At 41.6% G+C, this 26498-nt stretch overlaps 3 protein-coding genes across 6 annotated transcripts; 1 reads left to right on the top strand and 2 right to left on the bottom strand.

The window, feature by feature from the left end:
• Positions 1–505: 505 nt before the first annotated feature.
• LOC133073528 (tRNA pseudouridine(38/39) synthase-like) lies at positions 506–9187 on the top strand. Of its 4 annotated transcripts, none has more exons than XM_061167092.1 (5): positions 506–536; positions 6914–7024; positions 7443–8008; positions 8556–8746; positions 8858–9187. In XM_061167092.1, the coding sequence occupies exons 2-5, from the start codon at positions 6953–6955 to the stop codon at positions 9166–9168; spliced, it is 1140 nt and encodes a 379-aa protein (XP_061023075.1). In that variant the 5' UTR covers positions 506–536; positions 6914–6952; the 3' UTR covers positions 9169–9187. The 4 variants fall into 4 exon arrangements, with proteins under 4 accessions (XP_061023075.1, XP_061023091.1, XP_061023066.1 ...); XM_061167108.1 differs by lacking the exon at positions 506–536 and adding an exon at positions 1235–1300 and having other exon boundaries at positions 6914–7342; XM_061167083.1 differs by lacking the exon at positions 506–536 and adding an exon at positions 1235–1300.
• Positions 2392–13433, bottom strand: LOC133073544 (centriolar and ciliogenesis-associated protein HYLS1). Its single transcript, XM_061167123.1, has 4 exons — positions 13388–13433; positions 9184–9274; positions 6244–6360; positions 2392–3724 (listed from the first exon to the last, which is right to left on the bottom strand). Exons 3-4 carry the CDS (start codon positions 6255–6257, stop codon positions 2794–2796), a joined length of 945 nt encoding a protein of 314 aa, XP_061023106.1. The 5' UTR covers positions 6258–6360; positions 9184–9274; positions 13388–13433; the 3' UTR covers positions 2392–2793.
• LOC133073545 (splicing factor U2AF 35 kDa subunit-like) lies at positions 9463–10191 on the bottom strand. Its single transcript, XM_061167139.1, has one exon. The coding sequence runs from the start codon at positions 10168–10170 to the stop codon at positions 9463–9465; it is 708 nt and encodes a 235-aa protein (XP_061023122.1). The 5' UTR covers positions 10171–10191.
• Positions 13434–26498: the final 13065 nt, after the last annotated feature.

Raw genomic sequence — 26498 nt, forward strand, 5'->3', positions numbered from 1 at the left:
GAATATCTTTTTCTTCAACTTTTCTAACCGGAATCTTGAGATTTCAATCAGCATCTCTAGAAAAACGCGCAAAATCCTAGTTATGATCTCTCCGTGGTGCTGAAGCAAGACTCCTCGTCCTTGTTCGGTCACTCAGATATCTCGGTCATTTGTTATGAGATGATCACATTCCTTTTCAGCTCTTCATGTGGAGTCTAATTGTAAATGGTTTCGACTGTCAGTGATAGCTTCCTACTAATTTAACTACGAATAAAATCGGGTCAAGTTCTTTAAATTTAACGTTTCTATTATTTTAGCGGACGAGAAATTATCCTCTCTTTTATTCTTGTCCTCGCGCAGGCCCCATATCATGCCTTGTTGGAGGTGCCCAGAAGGTGGCCGGACTGCAAAACATTAGGCAGATTTCAGTGTTAAACCTGCACTCCCGGCTCTTAGAACGACATTTCCCATAAAGTTGGACTACATTTCCCATGAGGACCCGGCGCAAAGTGACAGCTTCCTGTCTCAAAGAAAGCTGCGTGGCCGACAACCGGAAGGTAAGTGTGCGGGTGTTGGGGGGTGAGTTATTTTCTGGGTTCTACAAAGAGGAACGAACCGATGGGCAAACAGATGGACGTTTCTGTCATTTCCCCTATGCTCCATTTTCTATACCTTGATCTTTTCAGGAGAGCACTCTTCTGAGTATGGAAGTGGAACCTCGCTAAAGACCCTGTGTTTTTGTGTCTGGTGCTTCTTGGAGCAGTTGTCAAAAACGTGCAGCAGTTAGGAGCTTGTTTACTTCGATTTCTTGAGGCCCCTGGGACTGCGGAGTGTAGTCTCTTCTGCCTCAGAATTCGTTTGCTCATGAAACCAAATATTAGTTAGAAGTGGAGATTCCGGTAGTATGTGGAGTGGGGAGGTGTGGCAACAGTTTCCCCCCAAATTTGAACATTGGTTTGATAATTTGGTGACCCCTTCCTGGACTTCCGTGGTGTCTCAGCTGGTATAAAGAATCTGCCCACATTGCGGGACACCTGGGTTCGATTCCTGGGTTGGGAGGATCCCCTGGAGATGAGAAAGCCTACCCACTCCAGTATTCTGGGCTGAAGAATTCTATGGACCGTATACCATGGGGTCGCAGTCAGACACGACTGAGCGACTTTTACTTCCCTTCCTGATATTACACAGCTGCTTGAGAACCACTGCGCTTCACCCTGAGGGGAGGTGGCGTTCTGGGGAAAACTACTGAGTCAGTTCCCTTTTGCCAAAAATGTTTTACTACCGGTTTAATACCTTTGGACTAGTTAATTCGTTTCATAAGGTAGGTAATATTGGGCTTTGAGAAATATATGAAGAGGCAAACCATTGGGAGTTTTTTTTTTTAAACTGATTTGTATGTAAAAAATGCTATGTTGCTGATAACTTTTAAGAGGTACAAACTACCTTGAATCCCACTACCTGGAGTTAGGTGTGTTGATCTTTCCTTGTGCTTTGTGTGTGCAGTAAGACAGTGTGTGCGGCCTGTATGCTTGATCTAATTTTCCTTTTTCTATTAGCTTCCCATATATTTCCAATGACTAATGTCTAATTACTTCACTATTGGACAGTTGGCAGTTTCTACTTATTTGCAGTTAATGTTACATGTATCTTTGAGCCACTGATTATTTCTCTCCCTGATGAATGCTTAACAATGGAACTGGGTGAATGAATGATGTAACTTAAATATTACAGTGAAAATGTATTTTAGCACATAGTAATGGTCAAGGTCATTCATTTTTGTTACATAGCTGTTTTTCCCTTGAACAAGCAAGCTATTTCTGCTGTCACTCTTCTGGCTTAAATGCTAAACCTGACAGCCCCCAGGTTTTAGGTATTATTGGAACAGAAGTGAAGAACAAACAGATCCAAAAGTTCAGATGAGCTCAGTTAGTGATTTGACCCCAACAACCAGATTTATTTTGGTTGTTATGTCTGCATCTGGCTCCAGCTGCTAAAAGTTTGAAGCTCTGTTGTAGTGTGGCAATAGCTTTCAAATGACAGACATGATCTCTAAGAAAATCTCAGAGGCAAATTATAAAAAGTATGGCATTCCAGAAGTGACAAACGGAGGGCAACATATTACTGAAATAATTCTGAAACAAAACTTGGGTTAGAACCTTGCATGGGATATCGTGCTATTATTGAGCATCTATTAAAAAACATTGAACATGGTTAGTGGAATTACTGTATTCCTTTAGTAACAAAGGTTATCTTGCTCTTCCTTCATGTAGGATTGTGTGTAAAGGCCAGGTTTTTGTTCATTCCCTTTGGCTCTCATTTAGGTGCGGAGAGTATGATGCAGAGTATGATTGGAAGCAGAATCATAACCTAGGTTTGAGATTGCCTTTGGAAAATACTTAAGGGAAAATAAGGTCAAGTTCACAAATTTCCAAAAGTCTTTAATAGGTAAGCTTACTGTTCAGCAACTTTAAAAACACAATGATAAAAACAGCAACTCACACTGGCCAAAAGTAACAAGTTCATGAAACAAATAGTGCTGGCTTTGCTCACTAAGACAAAACAGAAAGCCTAGGTCTGTTTTTCTGGCATGATTCCTCTTGCAACTGCTAGATGTGATGGTCATTTGGAAGTTAAGTGGTAGATACCAATGTGACATATATCTAGGAAAGACCAGTGATGGGTCAAGTCCTTACTCTGTGTTCCATGGTATTTTGAGTTAGTTGTTTCTATTTAAATAAAAGGAGAGATACTAAGAACCAGATTATTGCAAACAATCCTGTGAAAGGAGAGACTAGTTTAAAAAAAAAAAAAGACTTAAGAAGGAGAAAGAGGGAAGGAAGGAAGTTTCTTGGGCATCACACCATTTGCAAGGTCACAACGAACACCCCAGCGAAGGGCAGATCGTTTCTTCTCAGTTGGCACTAGGTAATTGTTTGGAACATATATATGCTGAGGCTTGGACTGGGCTTCTGCACGACAAAGCATCTGCTCTCGGATACCCCAGCGTAATTCCTTCCTGTGATCTTCACCAGGTAACCGCATGGAGTCCCAGTCTCGTTTATATTCAAAATAGCGGGCTACCCGGTCTATCTTGCCCCGGTTTCGGCTCAACTGGTCCAGCCTTGGGAGGATAAAGGACTTGGGCCGGCTGGCAACAATCAGGTCTTGTTCATATGCTGGAGGGCCCATTTCTTCTCTTCGTAGACAGCAAATGAGCTGATCTTGAGAAATTCCTTGGTATTCACGTGGTAGACTAAATTTTTGTGAAATATCAACTGGAGATTCCCTGTCTTCCTGGAAGTGCAGATTCATCAGCCTTTGTCTTAAGTCCCAGACATCCATGTCACTTTCTGTACCAGACTCTGATTCACTGATCATCGACTCATCTGTCACTAATACTTCCCCACCTGGCTTTCGACGCAGCACCTTTCTCTTCATAACTGGCTTTCGGAGTCTTTGGGAGGTCTCTGAGACTGCTTCTGAAGGGGCATTGCTTTCTATGTGTGGGTAATGCAGTTGCGCAGGAAAAGCAGGTCGCTTTCCTGAGGTTACTGAGGCTTTACTGTAGGGATCATACAGGATGGACTGGGCTTCTCTCCTGACATCTCCCTCACCGTGGCCTGCACAGATATGAGTGTAAGCTTTAGCGGCTACTAGCATTCGTTCTTCTGGATCCATATCAGCCCACTTTTGTCCATCAGGTCCCACAAGTTCCTCCACTGCTTCTCCTACACTGAAGGACCTTCTGTAAGAGAAAATCACTGATTAGACCTCTGATAATAAACTTCCAGCTCAAACACCATTCCCTTCCTATGTACTATTTTATAGCAGTGAAACAGAACAGTCATAAGTACAACAGTTAAGTATATGGTAAAATACAGATTAGTACAGGCAGTAAGGGAGCACTTTGGAGGGGCAGTAACTCAGTTCAGTTCAGTCGCTCAGTCGTCTCTGACTCTTTGCGACCCCATGGACTGCAGCACACCAGGCTTCCCTGTCCATCACCAACTCCTGGAGCTTGCTCACTCAGGTCCATCGAGTCGGTGATGCCTCCAACCATCTCATCCTCTGTCGCCCCTTCTCCTCCTGCCTTCAATCTTTCCCAGCATCAGGGTCTTTTCCAATGAGTCAGTTCTTCCCAGCAGGTGGCCAGAGTGTTGGAGTTTCAGCTTCAACATCAATCCTTCGAATGAATATTAAGGACCCATTTCCTTTAGGATGGACTGGTTTGATCTCCAGGCAGTCCAACGGACTCTCAAGAGTCGTTTCCACCACCACAGTTCAAAAGCATCAATTCTTCGGCTCTCAGCTTTCTTTAGAGTCCACTCTCACTTCCATACATGACTACTGGAAAAATCATAGCTTTGGCTAGGCAGACCATAGTTGGCAAAGTAATGTCTCTGCTTTTTAATATGCTGTCTACTTTGGTCATAGCTTTTCTTCCAAGGAGCAAGCGTCTTTTGATTTCATGGCTGCAGTCATTTTGCAGGCATTAACTCAACTCAGGGTTTATTACCCGCTTTCATTTCCAGGCTCTTCTTAATCACTCCCAATTTTCCTGCCTGGAAGTCTTGCCACCTTTAGTAGCTCCTAGGATAGGTGGGTTCTGGCATAAGAAAAGCTCAAGAGATTAATGATATGGGGCATAATGCTTCATGTACATTATCTAACTTGGACTTTAGAGGGACACTTTATGGACCCAGCACTGTTTTCGTGTGCTTTACATTTATTAACTCATGTAATCCTCACAGCTGTGGGATAAGTACTTTTAGTATCTCCTTTTCACAGATGAGTAGCATGAGGCATGGACAGATTAAATAGCCTAAGGTTACAGCACTAGTAAGTGGTTGAGCTGGAATGCTAACTCAGGCAGTCTGGGTTCAGAGTCCATGCTTTTAACTGTGAGAGTGATTTGATCCAAAAGACCATCACAAGCACACACTCCTTATGCTTAAGTACTTTAAGTACCCAAACCAAACACCCAATGCCAGTTTCCTGACTGGATCTAGAATAGGTATCTACTGCCCACTATTTCCTGTATCTCTGATATTTTTCTCAGGCAAAAAACTAATACATATACATGTACATGTAGTTTAAAGCAAGGACTCCCCACCCCCTCACCTAAAGCAAGTTTCACTGTCAAAGGCAGCTTCTTATCATTTCTCCAGTAATTTTCCATATTCATATACATATTTTTATACCATAAAGAAACTCTTTCGAATCCTATACAGTCTTAGTGACCCAGCTGTGTCAGTGTCACAAGTAAGAGACTGACTTCATTGTTTAAAGGTATATAGAAGTCCAAGGTATGGACATACCATAATTTATTCTATGTATTCCTGAGTGATTTAATTTAGTGATTTTATTTTTGTTCTTAAAAACAAGTCTTATAACAAATATCTTGTAAGTTTTACATACTTGTGCAAGCATATGTGTACATTCAATTTCTAGAAATGGAATAGGTGGGTCAAAGGCATGTGTGCACTCAATTTTCATAGCTGTTGCCTGATTCCCTCTAAAGAAGTACTGAGTGTGTATTCCAAAGCTTGTTCCTCTCTTCAAGGTGGTATACTATCAAACACTCTCCTCTTTGCAGTCAGTTTGATGAAACAACCCTCCTATATACTGGCATTTATTTAAATTGAGTAAATTTGAGCATCTTTGCATACACTTGTAAAGATTTTTTTCCCTCTGTATGAAATATGCTTGTTTCCATTTACCTCTCAGGTTGCTGGTTTCTTCCTTATTCATCTTTATATGAAAGCTGAGTATATATGAAATACATACTATCATTACAGTTTTCTTCCAGTTTGTTATCTAACTTCTGACTTTTGGTTGTTAGAAACATATTCTTAGGGGGTCGCAGTTTTTTGGGTTTCTGCAGCTCCTTACTTATGCCTTCCCTACTTCAAGATTGTAAGACGGTTATGTCATGTTTTCTCCTAATACTGGTATAGTTTCGTTTTTTACATTTAAATTTGTAATCTGTCATAGAAACTCAAAGAGCAAAAAACTAAATGAGTTACCTAGATGTAAAGTAACCATCAGTCAAAGACTGTCTAGTACCGTCCCAGTTTACAGATGTAGGTACAGTTGTCCTCAGATTATTGCAATACGTCAGGAATTTCAACACTGATATCTAAATTATATTATACAGAGTGACTTTAGTTTTCCATCATGACAATTTTAACTACTAGAGGTACAGAAATCTCTTATCAGAACATGCATTAAATTTGACTTAGAAAGATCTTAATGCTTAATTACCTTCTTTGTGCCATCAAGCTGCTTAAAGGGGTAAAATCTTGATTCCAGATTCTACTTCCAATATGAAGTACAATCACTGACAAGTTTCTTCCACTGGGCCCGCTTCTGCTGCACCACCTTTAAGACAGAACTGTTTCAGATGACAGAACACACCACCCACCACAAGCAGTAATTTTATCTGTAATATCAGAAAGCAGGAGAAACTTGACTTAGAGATAATACTCCATATAAAAAGATTTTATGATTGGAAGATAGCACAAATATAATAAGACATCAAAAGGAAATGTTTTAGGGGAAAAATATCAATAACATCAATCCTCCACCATCTCGGCTCATGAATAATAAACAATTGAAATCTACATTTCCCCTAAATTCTGACTACTTAAAATGTTAACAATGCTAGCTGGATTTTTTTTTTATTTTTTGGTTGATGCTACCTTCCTTTTTCACTGTGAATTGCCCAGACATGATGGAAAAGAATAATATCTAGATGATCGATCCATAATAATGAAGCTAGTGCTTGTATCCCTGGGCAGAATCCAACGTCTATATATCCCTTAGGCCTCAAATTAAATCTTAGATACTGTTTGAATATAATGGAATGATAGATACCACCATCACCAAGGGAATCAGCACTAAAACTGTGTCTCTTTACTCTCTTTTCGGATAGGGTGGATCTCTTTGTATTTATTCCCGAGGTTGTCATATCATGGCTGAAAATGACGCAGACAGAATCCAGACTGAGAAACTCCTAAAGAGAGTACAGGAACTGGAGCAGGAGGTAAAGCGACTTAAAAAGGAACAGGCCACGAACAAGGACTCAAACACTCGAGAGAATTCTTCAGGAGCTGGGCGGAAAGCTAAGCGTGCCTTTGATTTCAGTGCTCACGGTCAAAGACATGTAGCTCTAAAGATCGCCTATCTGGGCTGGGGCTATCAGGGCTTTGCCAGTCAGGAAAACACAAGCAATACAATTGAAGAGAAACTGTTTGAGGCTCTAACCAAGACTCGACTGGTAGAAAACAGGCAGACATCCAACTATCACCGGTGTGGGCGAACAGACAAAGGAGTTAGTGCCTTTGGACAGATAAGGGCCATTGTCCTGTTTCGCAAAGCAAGCAATCCTAATACATTCTAGGTGTACATACTGAGGATTCAGATTATTTGTATCTCTAAATATCGTTCTCTTAATTCCACAGGTGATTTCTCTTGACCTACGTTCTCACTTTCCAAAGGGCAGGGATTCTGAGGATCTTAACTTAAAAGACGAAGTCAATGATGTGGCTACAGAGATCCGTTATACCCACATTCTCAACCGGGTACTGCCTCCAGACATCCGCGTGCTGGCCTGGGCTCCCGTAGAAACTAGCTTCAGTGCTAGGTTCAGCTGTCTTGAGCGGACCTACCGCTATTTTTTCCCTTGTGCTAACTTAGACATTGTAACCATGAACTATGCAGCTCAGAAGTACGTTGGCACACATGATTTTAGGAATTTATGTAAAATGGACGTAGCCAATGGGGTGATTAATTTTCAGAGGACCATCCTGTCTGCTCAAGTACAGCGAGTGGGCCAGAACCTGGCCGAGGAGGGCTGGCAAGAACCCTTTCAGTTATGCCAGTTTGAAGTGACTGGCCAGGCGTTCCTTTATCATCAAGTCCGCTGTATGATGGCTATTCTTTTTCTGATTGGCCAAGGAATGGAGAAGCCAGAGGTAATTGATGAGCTGCTGAACATAGAGAAAAATCCCCAGAAGCCTCAATATAGGTAAGTTAAAAACACAAACCCAGACTGTCCCCCCCCCCAAAAAAAACAGCTATTGCCGTTAGATATATTAGAATATATTTTAAAATATTCTTCCTCTCCCCACCATTGTCTAAAAAACTAAGTTTCTGATTCTCCCTTCATGAGGCTTTTACTCTTAACTTGTAGAATATTATGAACATGTAACAGTGATTACCTTTTCATTTTCTTCTGTCATTGTTCTGTCCCTTTAGTAAGTAACAGGTGTCTGGACCATGCCCCTTAGATAGTTTTACAGCATTATGGTGGGCCCAACTCACTTCTAGGTGACTTGTTACAATTGAAATTTTCTGTAATGTAGATCAAGCCTAACTAAGTGATCCATGGTTTGCTGCGGTTTTTTTTGTTGTTGTTGTTATAAAGTTGTTCAACATGAGGAATGGTGTCATATCTTCTCAACTATTAGATACTCCATATTGACAAAATTTCACCCTCCTCTTAAGCCAGCTGATCCTGTTTTTTAAGACCTGCTGGATGGCTGCTATGTATTCTCATCCTGTTTCTTGTCTAGCATGGCTGTGGAATTTCCTTTAGTCTTGTATGACTGTAAGTTTGAAAATATTAAGTGGATCTATGACCGGGAAGTTCAGGAGTTCAATGTTACCCACCTTCAGCAACTATGGGCTAATCATGCTGTGAAAACTCAGATGTTGTATAGTATGCTGCAAGGACTGGACTCTGTTGCACTGCCCTGTGGAACAGGTATGATGGGAACCAAAGTTATCCAGGGTTGTGGGGGAGGGAGATTGGAGTTTGGAAGTGATTCTGTTGTGGTAAAGTATCCACTATAATGCTTGACTGTATATATTACAGGACCAAAGATGGATGGAATGATAGAATGGAGAAATGTTAAGCCCTCTGTCATGAAGCAGACCAGTGCCTTTGTAGAAGGAGTGAAAATGCGCACTTATAAGCCCCTAATGGATCGTCCTAAATGCCAAGGATTAGAATCCCGGATCGAGCATTTTGTACGTAGGGGACGCATTGAACACCCACATTTATCCCATGAGGAAGAAACAAAAGCCAAAAGGGACTGTAGTGACACACTAGAGGAAGAAAATACTGTTTTTGAGAAGCCAACGAAGAGAATTTGTGTTGATGCAGAACTTAAAAGCATCATTTAACCACAGAAAACTCACCAATATCCAGGAGGCAACAAAGCACCATTAGGCTACATAAGTCTTTCTTGAACAAGACGTTTAAACATTCCGTCATTCCTGTCCAGGAGAACTAGAGGTAGGAGAAACAAGAAGAAATTTTTATTTTTTTTAATTTTAATTTTATTTTATCACTACAAATTTTATTCAGAAACCCATCTTTGTTTTTGTTTTGTTTTTTTTTAAAAATTCCCATTATGAACTGGTTTGGTCAATCAACTACAACACTCTCTAGCAGACATACGGTAGAAATGGCATGGCTCAGAATCGCCCGGACCTTTCCAGGTTTTTCGACTGCCTCCTGTCACGCTCCCGCCCTCTGCCACCTCCACCGCGGCAACCATGATCCTGGGACCGAGAGCAACGCTCCGGGGAGCGGGACCGAGATCTATGCTTCTTGCGCCGGCGCCCATGCAGCTCCCGTCCCAGGTCCCGGGAGATGGGCTTCAGGTGCATGAAGTTGCAGAAGCCGCCCCGCGTGCACTCCCCCATCTCGTACTGGCGGCAGCAGGCTTCTCTGAAGTCGGTCACTGGGGAGAGCTCCGCGTGGATCGGCTGGCCGTTAAACCAGCGGTTGTTCAAGTCAATCACAGCCTTTTCCGCGTCTTCTTCACGGCGAAACTTGACATACACGTTCCCCACGAGGTGGTCTCCGAGGTTGTCACAGACGTTCATCTCCTCCACCTCCCCGTACTTCTCCTCCATTTCTGTGAAAACCTCCTCAAAGAATTCATCATAATGTTCTTGCATCTCTACATCGCTCACAGCACAGCGCAAACCGTCAGCAGACTGGGAAGAGTTTTGAGGGTTACGGTAAATGTTCAAGAGGGCAATGGTCTGGCTGAAGGTCGGTTTATTGTGCAACCGAGAGCATCTGTGTCCATGACGACATGCTCCAATTTTGAAATAAAATGAACAGTTGACTTTGTCTTTCTCGGTGCCGAAGATGGAGGCCAAGTACTCCGCCATTTCCCACTCGCAGCCGACACCGCTGCCGACGCCGGAGACAAGAAGAAATTTTTAAATGGACATGTATTTACATACACCTGGAAACCTGTGCCTTGTGTTCAAATTCATTAAAACCAGAACCCACAAGTATCTGATTTGTTGTGCTGTTCTTTTCAAAAGCAAATGACACTACTCATCTGAGTTCTCATAAAGAGCTTTGCTCAAGTATCAAAACTTAAAAACAAAACATATATTTGATAAACTGGTTTAGTGAAAATGAGTTAAGTAGATAAAACACAGCATCTTTTACGAAGCTTATCCAGCTATTAATCGCGCTATGTGAGCCACAAATGGTCTTTCTCCTTTAATTTTGAGGTAAAGATCCTTCTGTTTTTAGCATAATCATGGAGTGTAGCAAAATATTCCCACTTAAACATATAAGAACAAACCAAAGCACTTTATTTTTTTCAACTTTCTACCTTATTTCAATGTACTTGCACTGCCGTTAGTTTTCAATTGAAAAAAACAAAAACAAAAACCTAGTAAAAGAACAGAGTTTAGGGAATCAAAAAAATCAACTCTAAAAAATGATACATGAGACAAAAAGCAACTAACTAAAAAGCCATGCTTAGGAGAGTCTATAGTAGAAGCAAAAGAGAAAGGATCAGGGTCTTTGATCTTAAGTGGAATCCTTTCAAGGTTAACATAGATGTATTATCAAATCTAGGAGAATAAGGATTTAGTGACACTATTTCTGGTAGTTGCCACAGAAAAACTCAAGACAAAAAAAAAGAAAAAACTCAGGACAATCATCACAAATGAAGCAAATCAGAAGTCCCCAAATGTACCTTTGCAGAATTATCTGTATTATATAATACAATGTACAAATTCCAAAGTCTGACCCATGGTAAGGACTAAATGAATGTAAGAAGTAAAGCAGGGCTTACTTAGCTTTTACTTTGGAAAACAATTATTTCAATAGGTTGTGAAGTTTAAACAAGATTTTATATACATAACATGTAAGTATATGTTACGTATATAAATAAAATGGTGCTTTGCGAGAACTATTACACCATCCATTTCAACGTTCATGCAATACAAAACTAGGTGGAAAGTAGGAAAGTAGGGACAGAAATGGAACAGGACACTGGGCTGGGTGGATTTCCAATACTAAAGCCCAAAGTGATTTTTTTTTTTAACGGCTTGTGTACTATACTATGATTAGCATGTTTTCTTTGCAGTCAAATTATTGCACACTTTTTCTTGAGTGTATGAAGACAGGTGTTTGCAAATAATAAAATATACAATTTAGCAAAATCCATAAGTAGCTGTCAGTTTCTTCTCTTTCTTTTTTAATGTAAAGAACTGATAATCCTTTCTCCTTACCTATAAGGGAAACCTTCACACAGATGCTAGAACAGCTTATATTTTGTAGATAAATACAGATATTATCTGCACCAAAATATCCAGCAGTATCTTGTCAAAGCCTGAAGCGATTAAGATTGAGTTAGTTACAAATGAAAGGATTTCAAGAGTGGAAGGGAAGGGTTTAAAATTGGAAGAGGGGCTGGGTCACTAGTTAAGATTCTAAACTTTGCTGAGTTAGAACAAATTCCTCTACTTCTTGGAAGTGAAGCGTGTAGCTTCAAGCACAGCAATATTAGAGCAAAAGAAAACAAAATACCCTAAAAAAAGATAACCATAATCCAAAGAAACAACAGACTAGTGGAAATTACATAACAGGTTCAAAAATCACTAATTCACATTCCTCTTAAGAGTTATTAAAAGTGACACACACCAGCAGAATAGACAAAAGATAGACGATTTATCAAAGAAATCATGAGTAATAAACATAAAAAGTTCCATCTCATCAATAATGCAAATAAAAACATTAAGTTATCCTTTTAGATTGGTAAGATTTTTTAATGCAGGGCAGAGTGTGGAGAAATTTACTCTTACACTCTGTACTGCTGAGGGGGCTGGGGGAGGGGGAACCGACAGTTTTTCTAGAGGGCACTCTGGCATGAACCAGAATTTATTTCTAATTGTTTTACAATGCTGTATTGGTTTCTGCCATGCTGTATTGGAATCAGCCATAAGTGTGTATCCCCTCCCTGTTTAGCCTCCCTCCCACCCTGAATCGGAATTTAAACTGTACCATTATTTCGAAGACACCATCCATTTCCAAGAAATTATTCTAAGGAGATAAACTGGACAAGAATGCAAACATATACGTCTGCAAGTAACCACTACCATATTGTTTTCTGATGATGAGTTAGAAGAACAAATGTCCATCCATTAGGGGACAGGTTAAATAATATGGCATGGTAGAGCCACAGCAAGAAATATTATGCCCCCATTAAAAATGATAATGCATGTCTCCATTTGATATGGATCAAACGTCTTATTCCTGAAATACTAGGGACTGAGGCATGATCTGCTTTTTAAATGAAAATGCTTTGTTATATTCAAAACAAATACACTTGACAGTCATGTAAATATCTGAAGTAAACCCAAATAGGAACACTGATTTTTAATCTGTGGCTGACAGAATCGCGAGTATTTTCTTCCTTTTTTAGTATGTATTTAGCAGTGCTTGGATTTCTAAAAATAATGAGACTGTGTAACTTTTATAACCAGGAAAAAAAAGTTGTTTTTTTTTTTTTTTCATTCTGGGCAAGACTAAAGGGTTCTTCAATTCTACACGCTATCCTAACTCACTAGGCAGAGTTTCTCGCACTGTAACATACAGAATTTGACAAAGGTGAAACCAACTAGAAGGGGAGAAGAGGTTTCTCCCTTCACAATGACAACACAGAGTCTGCACCAGCTGGCCCGGGGCGTGGTCGCCGTCTCGCACGCTCGGGGCCAGCCTCCGAGGAAGCTGACTCCTCCGCGGGCACGGGTCCCGCCGCCCCAAAGTCCGGTCCCCTCGCAGAGCCGGGTGGACGGACCACTGGGGTCCTCGCCGCGGTAGCCGCCCGGCGGGCAGTGGACCGGCAGTGGGAGCATAACGTGACCTCGGGGTTCGGGCGCACCGGGGGCACGCACGGCGCCGCTCACACGTGCCCCCGGAGGCCGCACACCTGGACTCTGCACTGAGCGCCCGGGGGACCGGCCACCAGAGGAGGGAGACTCCAACTCCTCGCTACTCAGAGCCCCATCTCTACAGCCATGGGCGGGCGGGAGGCCCTGGGGGGAGGCCGTGTACCACTTCTCCCCTTCTTTGCCCGCTTACCTGCCCAGCCGAGGTCCGTCGGCCGCACCGAGTCCCGCGGCGCGGCTATCGCACCAGCGCAGGTTTCAGTTAGCTTCCCGCAGCTCACAGGCGTACGTGCCACAAACGCGTCCAAGCTGCCGTTAACGGCCCGGCCGCCCAGGTTTAAACCCGAAGAGCCAATCGTCCCGCCCCTAGGCCACGCCCTCCGCCTTCTTACTGGCCCATAGAGTAAACGTCTTCAAAGTCTACATCCTGATTGGTGCGTATCTTCTCTTGGCCCTCCCCCACGGGCGGGAGGAGGCCTGGGACTCGCGGCTCGGATTCGGCGAGGTCCGCGCGCCGCCAAGCTCCAGCGCGTAACCCGGAACCACCGCGGCGTCGCCAGCAGGTGACCCGAAGGGGAGGGGCGGACCTCTGAGGCTCGCTTAACTCTCGAGGTTATCGAACAGCGAGATAGCTGGATTTTGGGAGAGGCGTTCGGAACGTTCCGTCTACGTCAGGGGAATCAATCTCTTCCCTCTTTTGGAGCCCTCTACCCCGATTCCGCCTCTTCCACCGCCCCCTCCTCCCCACTTCACCCCACCCGGCTCCGCAGCAGTCTCCCGGGAGTCTGACAAGCGCAGTTTCCGTATAAAGACCCGTATAAAGCGCAGTCCTTTCCCTGGCTTCCTAGGCGCTCTGATTTGACCCATTGTGTGTCTCCAGCGCCTGCCAACGTGACTCTCAAACTGATTCCGCCACTCCGACTTCCTTGCTAGAAGCAGCCCTCGCTTAAGCTCAAATGCTTCCTTCTACTCCCTTCCCATCATCTGAACCCTTTAGTGCTGTTTGGTTTACATACCTGGGAAAAAACGTTCTAGGGCTTTGGGAATTCTTGAGGGTGAGGCCTAGAAGAGAAAAAGGGTAGAGGTCTTCACAGCCCAAGGTCCCAGTCACCTCCCTGCAACCTGTGTAAAGCAACTTGTCCTTCCAAGTCCTGAGCGTTCTATACCCCACCTCATGCAAATAGAAAGGTGACAGATTTAATTTACACGATTTCTTAAATTCAGGATTGAGAGAGAGAAAATGATCTTTAACCTTTCTTCCAAACTTCAGTTATCCCTTACTCTTACCACCTTTTTCCTAGGACCTGTGCACTTTGGATCGTTGAGGAAAAAGGAATAAACAGAGGAGAGGATGGCAGAAGTCGTTTTGCAAAGGTCTGAATGACCCTACCCCTAGATCTCCAGTGTCTTAACGCGCCTTTAGCGCACATTCTTTTCTCATGAACAAAATATCCCATTTTGTGGTTTGGTCATCTCATCGCTGCATGTCTTTTTCATTGGCATTGACTCTCTACTTTGTCTTAGAAACAAGAGTGGACAGAATCATTTTTCTTAACCATTGCTTTGCTCACTCAACAAACTCCTTACACACATCCCTTATTAATTTCTTGTCCTTTTTGTTAGAATTTTATCTTTGAAACCCTTTCATAACTTGAAGCATCTATCTCCTGTCGCATTTCAGGTGGAACCTTGTGTTCTAAGTCCTTGTTTTTTGATGGACCACTTCATTTTCTAGCTTTGTCTAGATCTGATTTGATAATCCCCATGATTGCTTAAAATCCATAACCCAGGTCAAGAAAACTTAACCAGGGTCATCTAAACTACAGTAAATGGAAGAAAATCCTATTCTTGCAAAGCAAACTGCATCTTCAAAAAAATGTAGTGAGGAAAATTTCAAACATATGGAAAAAATGAAGCTACATGACCTCAGTGCCCAGCTCCAGCAATTATTAACTTCTGGCCAATCTACATATGGGTGTGAGAGTTGGACCATAAAGAAGGCTGAGCACTGAAGAATTGATGCTTTTGAACTGTGGTGTTGCAGAAGACTCTTGAGAGTCCCTTGGACTGCAAAGAGATCAAACCAATCAATCCTAAAGAAAATCAGTCCTGAATATTCATTGGGAGAACTGATGCTGAAGCTGAAGCTCCAGTACTTTGGCCACCTGATGGGGAAGAGCTGACTCACTGGAAAAGACCCTGATGCTGGGAAAGATTGAAGGCAGGAGGAGAAGGGGATGACTGAGGATGAGATGGTTGAATGGCCTCACGACTCAATGGACATGAGTTTGAGCAAACTCCTGGAAATGGTGAAGGACAGGGAAGTCTGGCGTGCTGCAGTCCATAGGGTCACAAGGAGTTGGACAAAACTGAGAGACTGAATAGCAATCTCATCACTTCTATATCACTATCCACATAACTCCTGTATTTATTTGAAGCACATATCAAGCATCAAAAATCTATAAATATATCAGTATGATTTCTAAAAACATAAAGGACTTTTAAAAAGCATAACCACAATCTTATCATATCTAAAATATCTAATGTAGTTCCTTGTTTTCTACTTGTGCATAGTTTTGTTTTTTTTCCCCTTTACTGTGCTTGTTTAACCTAGGATCCTATGCAGTTCACACATTGTGATTGGTTGATAGTTGTGATTGGTTGTGATTGGTTGTAATTGGTTCAAGCTTCTCTTATTCTACACGTTCCACCTCCATATTTCTCCCTTGGATTTCCTTTGAAGGAGCCCGGTTGTTGGTCCTGTGGTGTTTCACATAATCTGAATTTTGCTTATTGTGTTTAAGTGATGGAGATTAACATAGCTTCCTTACCTTTTGGTAGTAACACAGCCCTTTTCCAGATGCTTTCCCTGATTCAGCCTAACTGGTTTAATTAACCCATCTCTGTCTTTGTACATGCAAATATTGCTTTCAACTAGTTACATACTCATGCTTAAGTTAATCACTCCTTTGTGATATCTTTGCTTACCTCAGCCCTTTGTTGACATATTCAAACTCCTTCAACTGTAGCCCTCTCTTACTTCTTACTTGCATGTATGTGGCTAATAGTGTAAGGAATAAGTGAGAATGAGATCTTCCAGGAGAGAAGAGAGAGTGAATTAGAAGGCAGCTGCTCTCTTCTTCAAAATCTCATCTGTTGAACTCTGGGAGGCTGCCCTATCCTGCTTCTGCTCTTGCCACTTTCCTGCCTTTCAACGTTGCTGGTCCCCAGAGAGTGGTTCTTCCCTGCCTACCCCCCCTTAAAGAGCTTAAATAATTTTGTTACTTCCTCTATTCATTTTATGTGAGATAATTTCTTTTTTTTTTTTTTTTTTTGAGATAATTTCAAAAACCTTTAATTTCACTCCTACCTCTCTCCTGAGTTTTTAAAATGTATCTTATCTGCATACTCTAATTTCTACATGGATATTTTTTCATCTTTCCAAATGCAACATATCTGAAACACTACTCATCTTTCCCCTCTGGATTCACCCCTGTGATTTCCAAGGGTGAATGGTATTATCGTTTCCTTGTATTTTCACTCCTGATGGGATGATCATTTTTCACTCTTTCTCATCCCCATCTATCTCTTAAATACTAAGTTCTGTCATTTTGTTCCCTTTTAAAGTCTCATCTCTTCCATACATTTTCTTTTCGCTCCTAATCACTAGTTCAGCCCTAATTATTTTGTTCTTGGATTCTTTCAGAGACATTTAATAATACTGAAGGATATGGCATAGAAGCTAAGACTGTAAGCTACGGGGTCATGTTATCTGGGCTCAAATTCTGACTCCTCCACTCCCTGGATTTGTGACCTGGGCAGGTTATGTAGATTCTGTTTTCTCATTTTAAAAATGGAGATGATAATTTGACTTCCTTCATATGGTTTTTGTGAGAATTAAATGAGAAAAGCTAGCATAGTGTCTATGAAATAATAGCTCACTGTATTATAAATATTGTATATTATTCTTTAGTATATAAAATTCTTTATTATTCTTACTAGAAAAATAGCTCTTGGCCTTCCCTTTTATTCTCTTGGCTCAGTCCATCCTATATGTCATTGCCATATGAGTCTAAAACGTTAATCAAGTTATTCTGCTTAAGCACCTGCAGTGGTCTCTGTCAGAGTACATTCAGCCTCCCTGGGACTCTGTACCATCTTGAGCCATCATGCCGTTTCAGCCTGATTTCCCAGGTACCCTCTACTCAAGCTTCCCATTCTGGTTAGTCTTATTTCTTCAGTCCCCTCAAAGCTACTTGGTTTGTTGGATTTCCTTACTCTGCATCATCTTGAGCCATCATGCCTTTTCAGCCTGATTTTCCAGATCCTAGGATTTCCTTACCTTATCTAAATTATCCTCTTCTCTCAAATCCTATACCTCTTGAATGTTCATTGCCAATTTATCCCTTCCACTAAGCCAGCCCTGATTACTTTCAGCCTTTGGAATCTGACCTGTTTTGAAATTCATATAGCACTTACTTTTATTTCTTATTTAACATCTAAAATACCTAGACTGAGACTGTTAATATTCTGTTTGGTTTAATCTTATCTTTTCATCCCAAGGTGCTCATTCCATTCTAGTCTTACTTTTTGATACTTCATAATAGGAGCCCTTCACCAGTCTGCTTACTGAGCATTCACATATCAGCAGTGAAGGATGCTGATGATATGGATGATATCATCATCCATATGTATGTATGCCAAGGATGTACATTTCTCCTAGTGCTTATATAGGGCCTTCTTTGCTCACCTCTCTTTCTCTCCTTTTTTTTTTAGCAGTCACAAAGGCAGTGGTTGCAAAGGAAACAGTGAAGAGTCAGCAATCAGGAGACCAGAGTTCTGTTCCCAGTAAGTTGCTATCATAATTGGGAGAAGTCAGTTTCTCTGTGTTTGTTTTCTCAGTTATTAAATGGAATTACATTAGCTATTATCTTAATTGCTTTCAGTTCTCAAATCGTTTCATTTTAAATCTATTTAAAGGGCCAACTCAAGTATGTTATTCCCAATCATTCTTATTTACATCCTAAGCCCTGGTACTCATACCACACTTTTTATTCTTATTACTTTTCCAAGTATGTATTTCTTATCCTCCCAAGAAGATTCAGTTCTTTAAGGGCAGTATATGCATACATGTCTCATATTTGGTATTATTTACTGCAACTATCAAAGCTATGTGTATAATGAAATTAAGTATGGTCGAATTAAATTATTATGGGTATGGGAAGACTCTTCCACCAGCAAAGGAGACTCCAGAATGTAGAGGCTCCGCATCCCTACATTATCATCCCATCTTATAGTGTCCTATTCTTTTCTAATTGTAGATACACAGTATGAGGTTCTGTGTTTGGTTTTCAGCAATTTCAGCCCTTAGCTCCAGGAGGAGCTAAAGGTCTGCATGGCACACGTAGAAGCTTCCAGTCATTTATGTGGTCCTTGAGCTGGAAATTTCAAATCCCCAAAGTCATCCTTGTACCACATTGTCTGACACGGGCAGTAACTAGGTAATCTTAATTGTTAGATCTCCACATAAAAGTTTTAAAGTATAAAGACACAGTCATCTGATTCTTGTTTCTTGAAAGTGGCTGATTAGGAGTATTGAGTGGAGATACACTGCTTATCTCTATTTCCAGATCTTGGCATGGACTGTCACTGCTCTCTATACTACTGGAAATAGTCATTAGTATCTTTAAATCTAATCAAATTAGAGAGCCAATTCAGAAGCATCAGAACTGATTCAGAAAAGTCATCTTTAAAATGCTCTTCCTCTAAAACCATTCTCGGGCTTCCCTGGTAGCTCAGCTGGTAAAGAATCTGCCTGCAGTGTGGGAGACCTGGGTTTGATTCCTGGAATGGAAATATCCCCTCGAGGAGGGCATGACAACCCTCTCTAGTATTCTTGCCTGGAGAATCTCCACGGACAGAGGAACCTAGCAGACTGCAGTCCATGGGATCACAAAGAGTGGGACACAACTGAGCGACTAAGCAGAACCATTCTCAGTACCAAAATTTGTATTAGAGATACAGATTCAGTAGGATTGATGATTGATTGAATGATTGATTGAATTGGTTAATGTGATTATGGACACCCAGAGGTCCCAGGGTCCACTGTCTGCAAGCGGGAGGACCAGGAAAGTCTGGTAAAGTTCAGTCTGAGTCCAAAGGCCTGAGAACCAGGATTCTGGGTGCCTGTCCTGGCTCAGGCAGAGAGCACATCTGCCCTTCTTCCACATTTCTGTTCTGTTCATTGGATTAGATGATGCCCACCCTCATTGGTGAAAGTGATCTTCTTTACCCAATCTACTGACTCAAATGCTAAGCTTTTCTGAAAACATCCTCCTCTCAAATGCACCCAGAAATAACATTTTATCAGCTAGCTGGACACTGCCTAGCCTAGTCTGATAGAGAAAACCATGTCATCTTCCACATGCACCCTTCCCCCTGCTCAAATGTGACTTTTCAGCCTTATCTCCTGAGCTACACAGTCACATAATTACTGCCTTTTTGCCATCTTTTCGCGAATGGCTCACTTAACTCTCAGATGTAATATGTGTGAGTTGAATCATCTCCCCTTTTCATGCCACACGTCGAGGATTCCTCAGTGAGTAGTGATACTCTACCCAGTGGCATATAGCAAGTACTTGGGAGTCTTTGATATTCAGTCCTCTCTCCCTCCTAGCAGGTCAGTACATTTTCACTCAAAGTGTATCTCTGATGCTTCCATTTTTCTCTGTTTTTACTATTGAAACTCTGATCAGTCAGTTCAGTTCAGTTCAGTCGCTCAGTTGTGTCCGACTCTCTGTGACCCCATGAATCGCAGCACGCCAGGCCTCCCTGTCCATCACCAACTCCCTGAGTTTACTCAAACCCATGTCCATTGAGTTGGTAATGCCATCCAACCATCTCATCCTCTGTCGTCCCCTTCTCCTCCTGCCCCGAATCCATCCCAGCATTAGGGTCTTTTCCAATGAGTCAAGTCTTTGCATGAGGTGGCCAAAGTATTGTGGTTTCAGCTTCAGCATCAGTCCTTCCAATGAACACCCAGGACTGATCTCCTTTAGGATAGACTGGTCAGATCTCCTTGCAGTCCAAGGGACTCTCAAGAGTCTTCTCCAACACCATAGTTCAAAAGCATCAATTTTTCGGCGCTTGGCTTTCTTCACAGTCCAACTCTCATATCCATACATGACCACTGGAAAAACCATAGCCTTGATCAGATGGACCTTTGTTGGCAAGGTAATGTCTCTGCTTTTTATTATGCTATCTAGGTTGGTCATAACTTTCCTTCCAAGGAGTAAGTGTCTTTTAATTTCATGGCTGCAGTCACCATCTGCAGTGATATTGGAGCCCAAAAAATTAAAGTATGACACTCTTTCCACTGTCTCCCCATCTATTTCCCATCAAGTGATGGGACCAGATGCCATGGTCTTAGTTTTCTGAATGTTAAGGTTTAAGCCAACTTTTTCGCTCTCCTCTTTCACTTTCATCAAGAGGCTTTTTAGTTCATCTTCACTTTTTTCCATAAGGGTGGTATCATCTGCGCATCTGAGGTTATTGCTATTTCTCCCGGCAATCTTGATTCCATCTTGTGCTTCTTCCAGCCCAGTGTTTCTCATGATGTACTCTGCATATAAGTTAAATAAGCAGGGTGACAATATACAGCCTTGACGTACTCCTTTTCCTATTGGGAACCAGTCTGTTGTTCAATGTCCAGTTCTAACTGTTGCTTCCTGACCTGCATACAGGTTTCTCAAGAGGCAGGTCAGATGGTCTGGTATTCCTATCTCTTTCAGAATTTTCCACAGTTTATTGTGATTCACACAGTTGAAGGCTTTGGCGTAGTCAATAAAGCAGAAATAGATGTTTTTCTGGAACTCTCTTTGCTTTTTCCATGATCCAGTAGATGTTGGCAATTTGATCTCTGGTTCCTCTGCCTTTTCTGAAACCAGCTTGAACATCTGGAAGTTCACGGTTCACGTATTGCCGAAGCCTGGCTTGGAGAATTTTGAGCATTACTTTACTAGCATGTGAGATGAGTGCAATTGTGCGGTAGTTTGAGCATTCTTTGAGATTGCCTTTCTTAGGGACTGGAATGAAAACTGACCTTTTCCAATCCTGTGGCCACTGCTGAGTTTTCCAAATTTGCTGGTATATTGAGTGCAGCACTTTCACAGCATCATCTTTCAGGATTTGAAATAGCTCAACTGGAATTCCATCACCTCCACTAGCTTTGTTCGTAGTGCTACTACTAAACACTACACCCATGCACCTCCTAATCAGCGTTCTCACTTCTTCTCTAAACTGTTCTTCCCACAGCAACTAAAGGAAGTCAGTCTCCCTGGTTTCTCATCTCATTAATCTGCAGCCCTCTTCTTCCTTGATTTCCTTGAATAAACATACCCTTTTAACTTGCCTTTGGATCTTTGCATATCCTTCCCAACCACTATTCCACACTGAACAAACATTCGTCCTTCTTTCTCTCAATGGCGCCATCTCCAGAACTCTTCCCTGACCACCTAGTCATTTTGTGTTTCACACCCAGGGCCCTCTTTGGATTGTTAATAACACATGGTTTTGGTTTAGTCACTAAGTCGTGTCCGACTCTTGCGACCCCATGGACTGTGTCCTGCCTGGCTCCTCTGTCCATGGGATTCTCCAGGCAAGAATACTGGAGTGGCTTGCCATTTCTTTCTCCCGGGGATCTTCCTGACCCAGGGATGGAACCCAGGTCTCTTGCACTGCAGGCAGATTCTTTCCCGACTGAGCTATGAGGGACATATCAACCTTCATTGTTTTACCTGATTACTTGCGTGTCCATTTCATGAGAGTAGCAACCACTGGCTATGATATTTATCGTTGTCTTCTCAGCTCCTGAGACAATTCCTTGTATCTAGAGGTGGGATCAGTGAATATTTGCTGAAGGAATGAAAGCCTTGAGACAATGCCTCTGCTTCTTGAAATGAACCCTTGAGAAGAGCAGCCTAATCCTGTGGCAATCACAGCGTTGTCCAGCAGGGGGTCTTGCCTGGGAGAGAAAGTGTTTCCATGGGATCAGGTCTGCTTTAGGGTCTCTCCACTCCACTGGTGGAGGAGGCTTTCTGTTCCACTTGTCAGCTTTCTTACTGAGGAATTTAACTCCATTTGATTGTAATCACACTGTAAACTGCTTACCTTGAAATTATGTGATTTGAGAGTGGATGTTATGTGTGAGGGGAATAGGCAAAAACATCAACTTCTTTTTACATTCCTAAAATCGTTTAAAGTTATAACAGCCATCTATTATTTTATAACTAGAAAATTAAATGAAGTTAAAATGTTTAAAAATAAGGAATATAATTTGGCTTGGAAATAATAATGCTGCGTGATTAATTTCTGTAATGGCTTTTACTGGTCCCAAGAGACCTGGCTTCAAGCATAAAATATTTCTTTGAGCAGAGTCAGACTGAATCAGACTGTTTTCTTTATTTTCTGTTTACTTGTTTGTCTCCCTAATCTTGAATTTCTTGTGCCATTATAGCTTCATTTCTTTTGGTTTTGATTTGTCTAATTCTGACTTGTGTTCTGAAGGGTATTGCTCTTTCAAAATCAGGGCAGTTCTCCTTCTTTTGTTTGAAATTTATTTTATTGAAATATAGTTGGTTTATAATGTGTTAATTTCTGTTCTACAGCAAAGTGATTCCATTATATATACATATATATGTTCTTTTTCATTATGATTTATCACAGGATTTTGAATATAGTTCCCTGTGCTGTACAGTAGGACCTTGTTATTTATCCATTCTATATATAATAGTTTGTATGTGCTAATCCCAAACTCCCAATTCTTTTCTCCTCCAGCCTCCCTCCCTCTTGGCAACTACAAGTCTCTTCTCTATGTCTATGAGTCTGTTTCTGCTTTATAGATATGTTCATTTGTGTCATATTTTAGATTCCGCGTATTAGTGATATCACATGGTATTTGTCTTTCTGACTTTCTTCACTTAGTATGATCATCTCTCAGTACATCCATGTTGCTGCAAATGGGATTATTTCATTCTTTTTTTATGGCTGAGGAGTAATCCATGCACGTGCGTGCATATACCACATCTTTTTTACCCATTCGTGTGTATGTGTGTATGTGCGTGTGTGTATATACCACAACTTCTTTATCCATTCATCTATTAATGGACACTTAGGTTGTTTCCATGTCTTGGCTACTGTGAATAGTGCTGCTATGAATGCAGAGGTTCATGTATCTTTTTGAATGACAGTTTTGTCCAGATATCTGTTGAGGAATGTGATTTCAGGATCATATGGCAGTTCTATTTTTAGTTTTTTGAGGAACTTCTGTACTGTTTTCTGTAGTGGCTCAGCACAGTTTTTTATCTTCCCTCCAGGGAGGGAGAATAGAGAAAGATTCCATACTTTTTCTGAACTAGTATGATCTTGCAGTATTCTGGGAACAATATTTGTGCAAAAAGACCATCATCCCGCCAAGGTTTTCTATTCAGTGGTTCATCATAGAGAGCCATGGACAGAAATAGCACCTGCAGAGGCTGTGGATAGGAGCCTCCTGTGCCTGGAGGTGGGGAGGAGGAGGAAAGGATTAGAGACACTGTGGCTCAGCAGATATGTACAGTGGGCGGCTCCCAAAGGCTGCATTGTTCAGTGTCCTTTTGAAAGAATTCAGAAAGGGACTGGATTTCAAAGTGGGCTGGCTCCATCCTAGGGCAGAGGAGATGTAAATTTGAAGCTCTTAATAATGGCCGGGAGAGAGCTCCTCTTTTCTCTCTCTGGCCAGAAAAAAGAAAAATGTATATTCATAGAAGGGGCAGAAAAGATGGGGGTATTTGGTGTGTTTGTATTAAAATTTGTTCCTGTGTCTCTCCTTGTACGCCATGAGACACCAGAGTATCCTTAGAAGAAATTCCCCTTTTTATTTAAGCTACTTTGATTCCTATTACTGGTATTTGCAAATAGTAGAATCCTAATTAATATTTGCATGTTGATTGCAAAACTGCCAGCCAGGTGTTATGAATTAGGTTAAATTGGTTACATCTGGAGAAAAAAGAGAGCAATAGAGGCTGTAAGAAACTGGACAACCCTTGACTGAAAAGGTAGCAGCTGTGGAGCTCGGGCTAATGGTAGCCATGTACTATTTCAGGTTCAGCACTGACAAATACTTCATTGATTCAAAATACACAAAATCTTTTTTAATGTGGATTTTAAAGTATCCACAGATCTGGATATTTGTGTGACTTCCTCTGGTATTTAGTGTTGCATAATTAAAAAAGCACTACTGAGCCACGAAGGCCAAACAAAACACATTTGGTAGCAGAACACATGAGTAGTATTGACTTGTGTCTTCAATCACTAAACTCAGAAAAATCAGTCCCTGGGACTTACTTTAGTTGTCAAAGAACCCACGGATTTGTCTCATGCTAATTCCCCATGTACAGTCACACTGCATTTTTCTGGTGCTCATACTCTGTACCTGGTGAACTCATGGTCCATTTTTTATTTATGCCTCAGGCAGTACTCCCAGGAAACATAGGCCATTTTCCTTTGCTGAGTGGAAAGGGAAAATGGCCTCTTAGCCTCTGCTGACTGACTGAGACCTTCATTGAACCCATTGGCTCATTTCTCCCCCAACCCATTGCCAATCCCCCGCCTCCCCCCGCAAGTCTCTGTCTTTAGAACATCTTTGTGTCCCACAGCAAACCCCAAGGCAGGCCCACTGGCTATCAACTCAGTGTCCACTCCATACACGAACAAGGGTGGCTTAGAAAAGCTCTCCTTGGGGTCCCCTTTTGCTGTCTTTGCTTTTCCCCCGTGGTCACTGTGAGAAGCTTCTGCCCCAGATCAGTAAAGGACAATTATGTAAGGGGAACTCCCTCCCAATGTCCCAGACAGGAAATAGGGCAAGATTTTCCTCTGCCAAACTGTCACACTCCACTTCTAGAGCCCTCCAGGGATAAATGAGATATTCGCTTCCTTGTTCTTTCTGCCAACCCTCCCAGCTTTCTCCTGGAGCTGGAAAAGTGGAGGACACTGATTTTTTTCCTTCCTTTGAATCATACACATCTTTCTGTGATACAATAGACCTAGGCATTATAGTCTTTGGGCACATTCACTCTCAACCATGAAGTTTTCTCTGAGTACCTCAGTTTTAATTGTTGACTTGAGAAGGAGCTAAAGAGAGTTGGCTAATCCCTTTCCATTTTTTCCCCACAAACAGTTATCTGGCCTTCGAGGCTATTGTCTTCTACATAATCTGATTTTGAATGTCAATCTTTGAATAATGTTGCCTTTGTTTTAGTTGTGAAACAAATCCCATTTCATCCCTGGATAATAAAGTTGGCTACTGCAAATGCCAAAAGTAAAAAGTAAACTAAAGTCTGTTATTTTTTATACTTTATCCCAGTCTTGGAAGCCACGGGATCTGTGTGCAGGACCCTGGTTGCCAGGCTGTATCTATCTACCTTAGTCTCTAATGAAGGTTAAGCTTCAACCTAGAATGTCAGCTCTAAACCTTACATATTCTCTTTTAGGCCAATGGAATGTCTTTTCTCTCTTCCTCCTCTTTAATTAACAGTGAGAGAGCTCTTCTTCAGAAATCTAAATTTATGTAGTATTTTACTGTGAAAATCTTGAGTCATTGCTTTCTCCAATCCTGTGTTATGTTGCTCCCTTCCCTCTGCCTCTCGAACCATTTCTCTAACCCCAATACCTTGGCAGGCAGTTTTTCTCAATCTCTGATATGTGGTCAGAAATTGAACATGCTAATTTCTGCTTCTATCCATAAGGCCAAATACTTGGTCCAGGGCTATTAATAGGTTGCAGTCAGCTACTTTGAAATCCTGACAGTATCTAATCCAGATCTCTGCAGGCTGTCTTTCACTCTTGGCTGCTTCTCTGCCTGAGGGCTGACTGCCTTCCACACTTCAGTGGGTTGATCCAAGAGCAATTCAAACCACTCTTCTCCAGGCTCTGTGTCCATTCTTCTTATAACACCCCCTTTAAAGGATTTCTCTTGCAAGTTTATTTGGGAGTAAAGGGGATTTGTATTATCATGTTCACTTCTGTGCTAGTTACATGTAGTTGATGGTCCATGTTAGTTTTAGCTCCATGAGAACCTTTGTTGAATTTGATCTTAGGCACGTTTTAGAATTCTGTGGTTTTGCTCCCAATATACTAATCATAGTCATAAGCATCTAATGAACATTTTCTTGTGGTAAACACTCCTATACCATTTGCATATGTCATCACATTTCATTGTCACAAAATACCTATGAGGTTAGTAAATTACTTTTAAAGATTAACTTAAT

This window comes from Dama dama, chromosome 2 (assembly GCF_033118175.1).
Source record: "Dama dama isolate Ldn47 chromosome 2, ASM3311817v1, whole genome shotgun sequence".
Classification (NCBI taxonomy): Eukaryota; Metazoa; Chordata; class Mammalia; order Artiodactyla; family Cervidae; genus Dama; species Dama dama.

Coding starts and splice junctions, on each gene's coding strand:
- LOC133073545 (XM_061167139.1), bottom strand. CDS start 10,170: ATGGCGGAGTACTTGGCCTCCATCTTCGGCACCGAGAAAGACAAAGTC.
- LOC133073528 (XM_061167108.1), top strand. CDS start 1,250: ATGTTTTACTACCGGTTTAATACCTTTGGACTAGTTAATTCGTTTCAT. Junction 8,009..8,555: donor CCCCAGAAGCCTCAATATAG/GTAAGTTAAAAA, acceptor TTTCTTGTCTAG/CATGGCTGTGGAATTTCCTT. Junction 8,747..8,857: donor TGCACTGCCCTGTGGAACAG/GTATGATGGGAA, acceptor TATATATTACAG/GACCAAAGATGGATGGAATG.